Here is a 12,550-nt window from a genome sequence, read left to right on the forward strand (position 1 = left end):
ATTTCATTTTCGTAGCTTTTTCGTGTTCTTCGTCCCGGTGATGAACAAAAAAAACTAGAAAAGAATACGGAAAAAAAAATACGGGGAAAAAAAAAAAACGAACAAAACAAAAAAAACAGGGAACCCCGCAAGTGTGCTTGTACGGCTGACTCTGCGGTGTACAAAGTCCAAGAAAGCTCTACAAAGATGGGAAGAAAGGAAGAGAAAGCGACACAGAGATAGAGAGAGATAGAGAGAAAGAGAGAGAAAGAGAGAGAGGATATGAGAGAGAGGAGCGAGACCGAACAGCACACAAAGAGAGAGAGGGCAATGGAGAAGTGAGAGGCGATATCAGAGTGCAGGTGCAAAGAGCGGAGGCTCGAAAAATGCAGGTGCAAAGAGTGGGAGTATATAGGGTGGAGGTGTGAAGAGAGGAGTGGAGAGAGTGGAGCTGGATGTTAGTACTTACCTTGATGTGAAGCAGTGGCCTGGAGAAAAGAAAAGAAAAGAAAAGAGTGAGGTACAACGCCCGGTTTATATGCAGTCAGCGCCACCATCAGTTAGAGCCATTTACGGACGAATACATTGCGGCCAGTCCATCCACATAATGAAATCCACCCACCAGAACAGGCACTCGTGCAGATACTCCTGCGAAGACACATCCAAAGGTGCATGCAGAGACAACCCAGCATCGATCGCAACAGCGCTAGTGGACGATGCTACTCCTAAAACGAGACAAGGATAAGTAATAGTAACAGCAGGGAAGAAGAGCGAAGGGAATGGACGCAGACATGCATAGTGGAGACAATGGTACCATTTCGCAGTAGTATGCTTGTAGGCAGTGGTCATTAAAGATGCACTGAAGCGACCCTGATCTTCTCGGACCAAACTATCCAGTTCGGAGTACTCCTTGCAGAATGGACCCCTTCAATAGCTGATTTACGATTCATAGTTTAATGCTCCTGTGCCTGGATCCAATAAAGGAATATCACCCACTGCTGCCACTAGCGGGTGACAACTGGCACAAGCCCTATAACGCACATCAGCAAATGCACCAAAAGAGAGTAATACAGGGAACAGCACCCTGGGAACCTAATAAATCCGTACCCGTTGACACTCTGCTGCCTCTTCTGCAGTGCAGCCTTGTGTAACCACAAAACCACCGATCCCAGGATCAGGGTCATCAGCAATGAGGATTGCGGCAGGTGGCAATGGGCAACAGCAACCCTGCTACTCTCCATGCTACCAAGGACCGAGGTGTCCTTTGGCCCTTCTGGCCACTATTGCCTGGCCAGGGTGGTCTAAGCCTGGACTGCCTGTGCGCTCCGCGCGTATATGGCCCATGTATTTAATACTCGATGTAATTGGAGTTCTCTTTGTTTACAGCCTAAATTTGTGGCCCAAGCACTGCACTCTCAAAGAGGCTGTGGGTTTGGCTGTCATCATTGGGCCAAGCGCTGATATCATTCGTGTTCTTTTCTCAGCGCATCGATATATCTTTCTACTTTTTTTTTTTTGGAGGTACATTTATTGTCTACGGCCTAACCATTGTATCACTGTATCTCACGTAACAGGACGTGCAATGAAGGTCGCTTTGTACAGGAACGCTGGGAAAGGCATGCGTGTTTTCCACATTGCACAGCCGGCTCAAGGAGGAGAATGTAGGAATAGCTATGCGGACCATATCCACAAAACGTGTCCCCAGAAAGTACGAGAGGTGTACTCGCCACAACGGCAGGCCTTGTTGCCGCATCGCCAGCATCTTACACCCATAGCAGTATTCTACCTCTATGAAAATCTGGCGGTGTGAACTCGGGTGTGCCAATTTGACGTGTGCGCTGTATAGTACGTATGATTTCGCGTCTAAATACAGAAATAGCCGTTTAATCGTCAATCGTCAATCATCAATCGCACTATAAATCAAAAAAATTCAAGTATGCTCGGATTGATGTCGGCCGCGCATTTCGGGCTTGACCCCTTCCTGCCTGTCTAAAATCGTGTACCCCATTGCAGGTACAAGATCCAATGTGAGCATGAGAAATGATACATGCTTTTGTATTTTTGTCCCTCTATGAGTTCCTCAAATACTCTTCGGACAGCAATACAGTCATTAGCATTCACGTATACCAAATATGGTGTTTCAGCACCGGGAACGGGAAAACCTGATTCGAATGCTTATTTTATAGGAAGAGGTGGATGATGAGGTTCTGGACACTATTGTGTTCCAATTGCAGGCAACACAGCGTATAATCGTCTTAAGCAGCACCTTGCGAAAGCACGGCCGAAAGAATATAATAAACATGATATGTGGTAAAAATATTGAGCAGTCTCAATGGACTCAATTTAGACAGAGGAGCAGAATAGCATGCTGTGTTTATTCCGTTTATTCGAACCCTTGATTGCCATACCTTGGCGACACATTTTCTCACTCTGTCGAACAGGTTGATTAGAAACTTAGCATTTCAGTCATATCAGAGTGATTACGCGAAGGAAAAGGAGGGAAACCCAGTGCGGTGCCCACATAATCCAATAAACTCTTCTGAGGCAAGTCTGCAATCGCGCTGCGAGTCGACCGAATTGGGTACTGCAGTATGCAATCCAAGATCCAGGCTATAATAGAGAGAGCAGAACAATGTCAGCGGTCGTTTTGCAATGCTTTTGAGCCAAGTAGTATTTGCAGGGGGGACAAGCGTGCCCATAAGGCTTACAGGGTTCATAAACCGTGCGGCTGCTGAGGAGATGCCCCATGAAGGTTTCGATCTCCTTGCCGAGTTCCTCGAGACCGTAAGTATAGTAAATAATGCCCCTCCCCAATGGCATATTATCGTTTTCGTCATCCTTGGAGTACCCTCCGCACACCGAGGCAGCCAGCAGCTGGATCAAGAATTTGAGCTGCACATGTCCACCGAACGCTCCACAGCCCCAGTTGCCTATGATCCATGCGGAAATGTGTTATTAGGCGTATGCTTTTGCTAATAGATAGAACCAATCAAATTTGAATCGAATAGATACACTTACCAGTGGCGATCGGCGGAATACCGTCTGGAGGGCCTTCTGCACGACAGAGGCCCCATTCTGAGGCGATGATAGGTGACCTCCTGAATCCAGCAATAGCTTTGTTCAGTTCCCGCAAGATATGGCATTCTGAGAACTGACGCAGACGCTGATCCTTTGAGCCGAATGGCAGGGCATCGATGGCGCATATCTCCGTTTTTCGACGGCCTAGGCCGTCTCTTTAGGATCGGTAAAAATAAGAGATAAAAAGCACCTGATCAGAGTCATCGGACTTGTATGTTCAGCAGCTTCATTAGACATCATGAGCGGCTAGTACCTGGGAGTATCGTCAACAAAATCGGAGTGCCATGTGAACGTGCTGGCATATCCATTATAGTTTGAGTATCGCTCTGCTCCCTTAATCAAGACCGCCTCATTATCCTCCAGACTCTGTATGAACAGCCGCGAGAGGATCAGCTCTGGACAAATGGCAAATCGAATCTCTTCCTGAACGGCACCCTATCACGAACAACGATATCCAGCGAACATCGCTTAGTCAAAGTTATTCTGGTAGGATGCGAAAAAGAGAATCGGTAATATGAAAGAATTAAGCAGACGTACGTGACCAAGGATTCCTCCACCAATGACTTTGTTGGCGAAATCCAGCTGCAGCGCTCCCTGCGGCGCATCATCCTCGAGCGGACTATCGTTTTCGACACGGATGTGGACATAACAAAACTGACCCGAGCTGACCCGCTCATTCTGCTCCAGTGTGATGGGCGATTGTAAAACTTGTCGGTGATAGGTAACGACTCCTTGTGGCACTACAGTTTTCAAACGAGGTTTAGCCGTTTATCTTTATCTCTGCATGTCAAAATGTCGAACTCAACATAGCACTGCCTTACTGACTTACTCCTCGTAGTGACGCGATCAAAATAGTGGAGAATGCAACGGAGCTTGGCAGCATTCGTTGGCGTGCACGTTGCATATCGGCCATCAGCCCGGAATAATGTCCAAAAGTTGATCGATGGGTATCGAGGCTGCTCGTCCTTGGATCGGTCCTTCTTGGTATCCCGAATTTTGTCCGCATCAGTAGTTGTGGTGGTACGCGCTTTTGGTATCTCTCCTCTAAAGCATGCTACTGCTGATGCTGATGATGATGCCAGGACAGGATCCTTCTTGCCAAAGTAAGCAAAGAGCGACATCTGTCTATCAGCGTTACGTAATGAATTTCCTGAGGGTTGGCCTTTTGTTTTCGAAAGTGTGCCATGAGGATCCTTGGGTGCATCGTTCAAAGTTCGTCCTTCACCGTCCTTGCGCTTTTTCATAGAATCGTCGCCTCCTTTTCGCTTTTGCGGTTCCGACGGCTCAAAAGCGCGTCGCCGTTTGGTGTCCGCATTGCTATGGCGCCGAGGAGGCATATTTCGGCAGGGAAACGTGTTGAAGAACGCGTGCGCCAATAGACATGCGATCTACCGTTTGGATAGCGATTGATGGATATCAGTTGACGCTGCTTGCGTTGATAATCAGGGAAAGAAGTCACCGTCCATCGGCCGCAATGCAGCGCTATCTGCACCCTACCTGCTCCTGACTGAGAGTAACAGCAGAGTCCTCCTGTTGCTTCAGTAATGGAATGGGCTTCTTGACGAGTTCGGGCAACCGTAACGCGAGTGCCTGAATTTTTGGCAAGATTATGGTGAAGAATCGATCCCGCTCCTCTTTGTTGAAGAAATCTTCCTCAGCTATCATGGTATCCCCTGCATCAGCGTTGTCCCGCTCCGATCTGTTGCTGTAGCCGAGAACATCTTCCGTGGGAATTTCCCCGTCGATATTCATATCTTGTTCTTCAGGGTTCACCTTAGCATCGCCCAATACTGCCAATGGGCTATTATAACCCCGTTCGCGGGCGTGAGGTGTTGACGAGGAGACAGGCTTATCCGCTTTTTGGTTGAGAAAGGCTTCCAGGCCTTTTGTGTTCCAATCGTAATCGTCCCCTCCAATCCATCGAGATATTGTCTCAGACAGTTGCCGTGAGTTCTTGATGGGTGCTGTCAACCCTTGGACGATCTCTAACCACTTATTGGAGGATGAAGATGAAGCAGACGAGCACGGCAAACGGACATGGTCGTTGTCCCAGCAGTCCTCAAAGTCTCGGGGATAGGGAAATTCAGGTGGATCGAGTCCTGGGATCTGAGTTAGATAGTTGATTGACGAGTCATTTGGTCAATAAAAGCTGTGCGCGAACGGACCACGCGCATGGATACAATAAAGATTGGTGGGCGCTTTACTTTGCACAAAATGTGGTGAGTTCCTGTCTCAAAAAACACGTCGTGGGGCATATTGGAGGTGAAAAACAAGTGAGGATGGCAAGGCAGAGATAGCGTATCTGAAGGAATTGAAGGAAGGGGGAGGAAAGTGATGGAAGTAGATGAAAAGGAAAGCAATCAGGACAACTGGCCACCATCAGGCGCCTTTTTCAGCGGCTCTTTTCCTATTGGATTGCCACCATCGCCACCAAATGCGCTCGATGGGCAGTGCTGCAGTGCTTGAAGGTGACTGTCGTACATAATACCAAGGAGAACGGTTCGATTGAAGGCACTCCGATAAGGTCAACAGAGCAAGCATCAGTACGAAACATGAGCCAAACAGAATCAACTTCAACGCCAACATCAGCGTCAATCCAGAGATTAGACTCATTTCAGACCGAAGATGAATACGAGCAGCTTAAGCGGTTCCAGATCGAGCTCGAGTTCGTTCAATGTCTAGCCAACCCGTGGTATCTCCACCGTATGCGCGTTGCATCCTTCAAATACATGCCGTCGGACTGGAATCAACTGCGCTCAATATGAACTTCTATCCTTACGCTCATGTTCAATCCATGTCTTCTTGCTCGGACCATCCCTGAATAGACCTGGCACAACAACAATATTTCAATCAGGACACGTTCGTCCGGTACCTCGACTACCTGCAATACTTCCGGAAGCCAGAGTACGCCAAATATATCATGTAAGTCAACTAGTTGCCTTCGATTCTTCGTCAGGGTCGCCATTACTGTAATGGACTACTGGCCAGCATAAGACGCTTGCTAATTTCCTTCTCTGTTTACATAACATTTCTAGCTATCCGCACTGCCTACATTTCCTAACACTTTTACAACACAAGTCGTTCAGGGACCACCTCGCCAAACAGGATACAGCAACATTTGTCCATGAAAGACAATATTATCATTGGCAATATCTCAGGAATCAGGATAGGGTTGTTAGAATCGAAATCATGCCCGACGGATCGTTGGTCGAGATTAAGAACGAAATAGCATCATCTTCCCAGCCTTCTACAGCACAAGGACAGACACATGGAGATGTGGCGGTAGGACCGACAAATGGATCCGTGACAGCTCAACAAGCACAAGGCGCGGCAGTGCTAGGAACAGTAACATCAAACACATGAGTAGGCGCACTCAATGGCTCCGTAGCAGCTTGACCGTAGCTGTCGATGTCAGATTGTGGAACTATAAGCACACTGTCCTTTGACATATAAAGCCTTGCGGATATCATTGATGATTTTACAGTAACGAATTCTTTAAAGGCGGTGGTGATACATACATTTTCCTTCTATCTAACATTTGCGAGGCCAGGTCTTTATCGCTGAAATTGAAATCCGTTGGGAAAAGGCTGGAAATTAGCAGCGTTGGTCGAGAGCTGGATCGTTTCTGGCACAAGGATCTGCCGTGCTTCAAAATGGTTGGTCTGACGATCGCTTTCGCTGTGCGTGAATGGACCATTGCTTCCTTGATAACTTGCTTGAACGCCATCAACGTGAGAGCCTTGATTAGAAGATGATCTCTGATTTGCAGCCTCCGCTACCTCATGCGTGAAGTAGAGAGCACCTTTTTCTCTCTGAAGCTGTGCTTTTTGGCGATCCTCTTCATTCATGTCTGGCTTTGGCCCGGCACCCATGCCCCTATATCCATGCGGTGACTCATATATATTTCCTGAAGTTCCCACGAAGCCAACTGATTCGCCAGCCTCATTCAGGACAGGATTTGCTGATGGCGACTGAGGCGGATGCCGTGAGCTGTTTTCATTGTTCGCGTGATTACCATACCCAATCGCCCTGCGCAAAGTGATCAAATCGTTCAGATCTTCCTGTTCCAGCTCGTTCAAGGTTGCCCGCAGAAAGAGAATCGCCTTAAGCTTTCGCGGGCCATAGTCCCGATCGACCCAACGACAGCGATGATGAGCTCGGAAGAGGACCTGGAGACATGCTTTGCTGGTTCCGTCCTTTGTGTGGTTGTTGGTCGTATTGAGGACCACATCGATTTTATGGAAGTCATTGACAGCTTCGCCCTCACAAAAGGCTTGGATCTTTTGCTTTAGTCTCTGGATGGTGCGACCGGAACTGAAAAGAGGGATATCCATCCAGAAACTGTCGATGTGATCGTCTATAAGAGGGGTATTAGGGCCAGAAAGGATGCCCCGTTTGTAAGTAACGTTTTTTTTTTTTTTGCCGTCGAGAGAGCCTGGTTAGAAGCGGAACGGTACCTGATCGACTTAGGTTATTTATGTGACGCGTTGCAAGGATATAATTTGGCGACAGGACACGCTATGGATGGCCACATACGGTTAAGTAATGAACGAGGAAGTACTATAAATTTGATCAAAGACATCGATTGCTTACCATTCCATCTCCTCGCTTCATCTCTGTAGTAAGAATATGTATTGTCATGATCGTATAGTGCGAGCCCTAAACAAAAAAAATGCGATGTTAGTCGTCGTGGAAATAGTTAGTAAGCGCCTTTTTTTTATCATCAAGCATCAGACATCTTCAACGCTCACCTCGAGCTCAATCCTATCACCCACATCAAATGCTAGAATCGGAGGAACATTACGATGTTAGATACAACTATCAATTGTCATTTCATGCCGCCGTTTCTATTCTCGGAGGTTGCTTGGGCTTACTTACGGCGCTATTGTAAAGAGAAGGCCATAGGGATCTAGTTAGATTCAAGTGTTTGCGACGCGTTTGTTATATCTTTTGCCAGTTATGGTATGCTTACCATGACGAAAATAAAGACCATGGACTCAAACGCGTTTTTTGCAGATGTTCCTGTAACAAATGCGCCTCCAACAACCAGCTAGCGAGTACATAATAATGAATCATTAAGAAAAGCATGCTCCCATCAAGTAAGCATTATGATAAATAGAAAAGGACGAATAGATCTTACGGACGACACGCTAACAGCATATTGCTGCACTCCAACATCGTAGGCAATCAAGAAGGCCACGATAACAAATAGGAGAACGATGATATTGAACAGCATGTTGAGCCTGGCCATGGCGTTTTCGAATGTCTTGTGTGTCGAAGTGAAGCTCTTGCGGAGATTTACCATATCCACGATTGCTAGTGCGAAATTCAGCGTGAGTCGGGACATCCTAAACAATGAACCTGGGCATCAAATATAGAATACTCACTTTTCTTGAACATAGCTCGAGTGACAATGTCGCCTCCGTTGGGATCAAACAGTTTCCAAACACGATCCATAATCTCCTTCTTAAACGGTTGCTCCAGATCTACCCGTTCAAGGTGGTTTCGGTGAGGCGGGCATATGCGGATCCACAGGTCTTTTGCTTTTTTGTAAGGGTTCTATGGAGATACACAAACCACATTACCGTTAGCATGTTAACAACAATTATTATACCAGTATGTTCGTGGCAATGGGAAAAATCTTACCTCAATAGGTTTGTTGCGCAGACTGTGGATCAGCTTTGACTTTCGCTTCTTGCTCATCTTCACAAATTCCTGCGGCTCCAACTCGTGATCCCGGCATACCTCTCCAATGGATCCGGCAGGCGAGGTCGCCTTTTCGACACTGGTTCCCTTGGCCTCGGTGCGCCTCTGAAACGAGTTCTTCAACAGTTCCCAAGTTGAACGCTTTTGTGTTATACCGTCGACGAGGCTTGCGGTAGGTGGCTTCTCAGCCTTGGAAGAACTAGGTCGACTCTGATTCGGCGATTTTCCTCCTTGGTGTGTTGACGATGCTAACCAGGAAGTCGATTTCTCTGCCCAGCGATAGTGATGGCCCTGCAGGCCTGGTATGCGTTGCTGCCGATGCGGTTTTATCTTTTGCAGCCCATCTAGGACATGTCCTTGAAAGTTCAGCTCCACGAATTTGGAATTGTCTTGCTCGAATCTGTCTGAGAGTATCTGCATCGTGTACCGCTTGAGGATATAAAGGAGATTCATGGCCTGAAGTCCCCATAGACATCGGTGAACCCACCAAAAGATCCATCGCCGACATTCCATGTCCACACCTTCCGCCATTTTTGTGAAATCAATACCACTCTTTGCTTTAGCACACGTCGGGTAATGTACGAAGACGACCCAAAACGCAATCAAGACGAAGAGCCATACAGACCGCGCGATGTGCGGCACCAACCCGTCGTGCGTCTCCAATATGATTTTGACCTTGACAGAACCAAACTTGTGGATAATCTTGAACAGAGCCATGATCAAGAACTGGATCAAAAAGTAACTGAGATGGTTTCCGATAACGACAGCCATGTACGGTTTGCCATCCTCGATCAGAACGACAGTTTTCTGGTGGTGCGTGTGCACATGGCGGAGGATGAACTTTGGGATCAAGAAACAGACGATAATAAAGGCGTTCTTAACCAATCGTATAACCCAAGGATGGACTCGACGATGTAACGGTTGACAGCAGACATCGCCCTCCATCATTGCAATACTCTCTGCGTTTGCTTGCAGGTCCTTCTCCTTGTCCTCATAGATCTTATCCTCCTCCCAGTCAAAGTCGTCGTCTTCGTCTGTGCCGCTACTGCTGCTGCCTTCCTCTGCCTGCCTCTCAGACATTACCGGGACATGCTTCAATGGCTCTTGACCTGGAGACGACTCGTCGACATATATTTTGACTGCACATGGCTCCGTTATGATTCCTGCTGGGACATGGTCGCGCACGGAACTGAAAGAGAGCCTGCGGTGGCTCGAGTGCAATAATGGGCCAGCACCAGTACCTTCTGGTGGTGTCGTGTTGTTTTTGTTGTCCTCTGAGGCTGTGAGTCGGCGGAGTTGCCTGGAGGAGCTTGCAGAATGCGTCGATCGGTTGGATCTGCGGTTACGGAGCACTGCATCCAGGGATTCCAGCTCAACGGACTTCATGACAACCTCTACGCATGGTCCTAAAGAAAAAGTACGCCCTACTATCGTGGCGCTGTTCTCACTGAATGCACTGACATCTGATTTTGCATCGCTGCCTCTGGCGTTCGTGTGAAGCTGTATAGACGTGGTATCGAGACTCAAGTTGGAAGTATTACGGGAGCGACTCCGTGAAGGGGTTAATGTGCTAGTAGGTGTTGATATTGTATCCTCTAGTACCTTGTGCTGTTGGTCCAACGTATGCTGCAGTAGTTCATTGCTGCAATTCCCCTGCTGCTCTGGTGGCTGTGGCTCCGCTGGACGCTGCTGCATCTCCGGTATAGCAGCCTTACGCTCGCCATCAATATCTAGTAAGTTGCTATCGCTCCTCATTCTCGATAATCCCTTGGAATGATGTGTACAATGTCTTGTCGCCATTCCAGACATACTGTCGACTCCACGTCTTGAAGAACTGTTCCCTGTAGCTGTTTCAATTCCCTGTGCCCTGCGGTCCTTGTTCATCGCTGCATGAAGATCCAGCTGATGATTGTCCTGTATCGATGGTAAAGAAGTAAAATAATAAGGCACGAACTTAATGCCAGAAGAGGTGATTTAGAGGCGACCCAGTGCGTTAGGTTCCCTCGCGAATGAAGGGTAATGGAAATAATAAAGAAAGGGCGGTTGCTGACTTCGTCTAACCCTCGCTAAAGTATGGGCCAAGCTGGAAGCAGGAATTACTACCAGGTCACGACCACATAGACGGGTCAAGCAAAGCAGGTGTTTGTCCCTTTGGAGCAGTTCCAGATCGAACGCGATAGATCGCTCGTCATCTAATGAATGGGAATGACGGCACCAAGCAAATGTTTGGGTAGTAGGTATTTGGCAGCCAGGGGCAGGGGCAGGAACCAGGCACGGAAGTCGGAGCAGGGATGAGTACAGGGCGCTTCCATAGGATGGTTCTCGTGCCGGTACATTCACATTCCCAGCACGCTGGGCGTGTTCTTATCAGGACGCGGGAATAACCAGCTGTCTACGAGAATTTACCATGTATGTTGCATGCAACGTGCTATGGAAGAGTATTTTTACTTCTGGCCCTGGGACTGGCAGCCGCTTAAAATACATATGGGTTCATCCCCAAAAAGAAACAGCAGGCAGAGACAGAGAGAGCCCGCATCCTGTTCGCCCGTCTGCTCCGTGGGCATCATTCGTGTCCGCGTCCTCTCATTCGTCTCTGTTAACTTTAAAAATAAACACGCTGCTGGTCGGGTATCTCCCACGGATGAGGATCATGCTATCATTATCGCCAGAACCCCAGCATTCCAGCTACGTACACATCGTCTTCCTTGGATCCCCTTTTTAAACCACTCCCACTCCACTTGTTCCTCTTTTCTTCATCTCTTTCTTCATTCCATCTTTCTCCATCTCTTCCTCATCGCGGCTTCCCCTCAGGAAAAAACAAGAACCCCACCAAGCTCTTTGTAATTCGAAATCACCAATATCAGTAGCAATGGCTCCCGTACAGACATTCAAGTCCAAGAGTCCATTCAAGAAGTCCAATGACCTCTTGTTCGACCCCGCCTTCATCCCCGCCGAGCTGCAGGACCCTCTCCCTTCAGGTTACGTCATCAGGCCTTTGTGCAGGACCGACAACCAGGTGCGATCCAACAGCTCGTTCCTCAAGACCCTTGAGGTCCTCACAACCGTTGGAGCCATCTCAGACGCAGACTTCCAGAGGCGCTTCCAATACCTCCAGGATCACAATGACCAGTACTTCACCATCGTCATCGAGGACATGAACGTGCCCGCCACCTTGGCTGGATCCGCCACGTCGTCAACACCCAATTTGGTCACCCCAGGACGTGGCAAGATTGTCGCCGCAGGAACTATTGTTGTCGAGCGTAAGTTCATTCGTGGTCTCGGCCTGGTCGGCCATATCGAGGACATTGCTGTCTCGGGCGATCAGCAAGGCAAGAAGCTCGGTCTGAGGATTATTGAGACTCTCAAGGCCATTGGAAAGCAGCAGGGCTGCTACAAGGTCATTCTCGACTGCTCCGAGAAGAACGTACCCTTCTACGAAAAGTGCGGCTTCGAGAGAAAAGGCGTGGAGATGGGCTGGTATGTCGTCAAGCCAACAGCAGCCAAGCTTTGAGTCGGCCCCTGTTCCCCAATTTTTTTTCCCTTTTCGTTCATTCCCATAGATATCCCCCAATGCATGGACTAGCGTACACTTATTCCCTCTTTTTTTCGCCTTAGTCTCAACTTGTATTCGCCATTTTACATAGCCCGTCATCTTTCTTCTGCAACAAATATATCCCTGACACAAACATCTACTGCTTCAGGTGTTCATCGGGTTGTTTTTCATATTTGATGTCTCGAGGCCCCACGCACAGAAAGAGCCTTGATTCCGGGCCAGAATTCAAGTTGT

The 12,550-nt window shown here is 48.1% G+C and overlaps 5 protein-coding genes across 5 annotated transcripts; 2 read left to right on the top strand and 3 right to left on the bottom strand.

Moving 5' to 3' along the window:
- Positions 1–2,425: 2,425 nt before the first annotated feature.
- On the bottom strand, positions 2,426–5,312 carry BC939DRAFT_473791 (uncharacterized protein; the record flags this gene model as incomplete). Its single annotated transcript, XM_051558374.1, has 8 exons — positions 2,426–2,589; positions 2,688–2,909; positions 2,998–3,212; positions 3,311–3,492; positions 3,595–3,797; positions 3,887–4,445; positions 4,555–5,163; positions 5,262–5,312. 8 exons carry the CDS (start codon positions 5,310–5,312, stop codon positions 2,426–2,428), a joined length of 2,205 nt encoding a protein of 734 aa, XP_051416005.1.
- BC939DRAFT_302882 (SOH1-domain-containing protein) lies at positions 5,210–6,516 on the top strand. Its single transcript, XM_051551393.1, has 3 exons — positions 5,210–5,760; positions 5,883–5,979; positions 6,093–6,516. The coding sequence occupies exons 1-3, from the start codon at positions 5,610–5,612 to the stop codon at positions 6,418–6,420; spliced, it is 576 nt and encodes a 191-aa protein (XP_051416006.1). The 5' UTR covers positions 5,210–5,609; the 3' UTR covers positions 6,421–6,516.
- Positions 6,279–8,528, bottom strand: BC939DRAFT_302984 (uncharacterized protein). The gene is made up of 8 exons (XM_051551394.1): positions 8,198–8,528; positions 8,030–8,107; positions 7,936–7,939; positions 7,809–7,840; positions 7,651–7,716; positions 7,515–7,575; positions 7,135–7,414; positions 6,279–6,644 (listed from the first exon to the last, which is right to left on the bottom strand). Exons 1-8 carry the CDS (start codon positions 8,402–8,404, stop codon positions 6,536–6,538), a joined length of 837 nt encoding a protein of 278 aa, XP_051416007.1. The 5' UTR covers positions 8,405–8,528; the 3' UTR covers positions 6,279–6,535.
- Positions 8,480–11,139, bottom strand: BC939DRAFT_302794 (uncharacterized protein). The gene has a single exon (XM_051551392.1). It carries the CDS (start codon positions 10,645–10,647, stop codon positions 8,653–8,655), a length of 1,995 nt encoding a protein of 664 aa, XP_051416008.1. The 5' UTR covers positions 10,648–11,139; the 3' UTR covers positions 8,480–8,652.
- A 171-nt stretch (positions 11,140–11,310) lies between these two features.
- On the top strand, positions 11,311–12,550 carry BC939DRAFT_439930 (acyl-CoA N-acyltransferase). Its single transcript, XM_051554018.1, has one exon. It carries the CDS (start codon positions 11,633–11,635, stop codon positions 12,272–12,274), a length of 642 nt encoding a protein of 213 aa, XP_051416009.1. The 5' UTR covers positions 11,311–11,632; the 3' UTR covers positions 12,275–12,550.

Source organism: Gamsiella multidivaricata (genome assembly GCF_025024155.1).
Source record: "Gamsiella multidivaricata strain RSA 2152 chromosome Unknown BC939scaffold_8, whole genome shotgun sequence".
NCBI lineage: Eukaryota > Fungi > Mortierellomycota > Mortierellomycetes > Mortierellales > Mortierellaceae > Gamsiella > Gamsiella multidivaricata.

Excerpts from the sequence above, each read along its gene's own strand:
- BC939DRAFT_302882 (XM_051551393.1), top strand. The coding sequence starts at position 5,610 with ATGAGCCAAACAGAATCAACTTCAACGCCAACATCAGCGTCAATCCAG. Across the intron at positions 5,761-5,882 it reads CAACCCGTGGTATCTCCACC|ACCTGGCACAACAACAATAT; the intron begins GTATGCGCGTTG and ends ATCCCTGAATAG. Across the intron at positions 5,980-6,092 it reads GAGTACGCCAAATATATCAT|CTATCCGCACTGCCTACATT; the intron begins GTAAGTCAACTA and ends TAACATTTCTAG.
- BC939DRAFT_302984 (XM_051551394.1), bottom strand. The coding sequence starts at position 8,404 with ATGTCCCGACTCACGCTGAATTTCGCACTAGCAATCGTGGATATGGTA. Across the intron at positions 7,717-7,808 it reads GTGATAGGATTGAGCTCGAG|GGCTCGCACTATACGATCAT; the intron begins GTGAGCGTTGAA and ends TTTTTTGTTTAG. Across the intron at positions 7,576-7,650 it reads TGAAGCGAGGAGATGGAATG|CGTGTCCTGTCGCCAAATTA; the intron begins GTAAGCAATCGA and ends GGCCATCCATAG.
- BC939DRAFT_302794 (XM_051551392.1), bottom strand. The coding sequence starts at position 10,647 with ATGAACAAGGACCGCAGGGCACAGGGAATTGAAACAGCTACAGGGAAC.
- BC939DRAFT_439930 (XM_051554018.1), top strand. The coding sequence starts at position 11,633 with ATGGCTCCCGTACAGACATTCAAGTCCAAGAGTCCATTCAAGAAGTCC.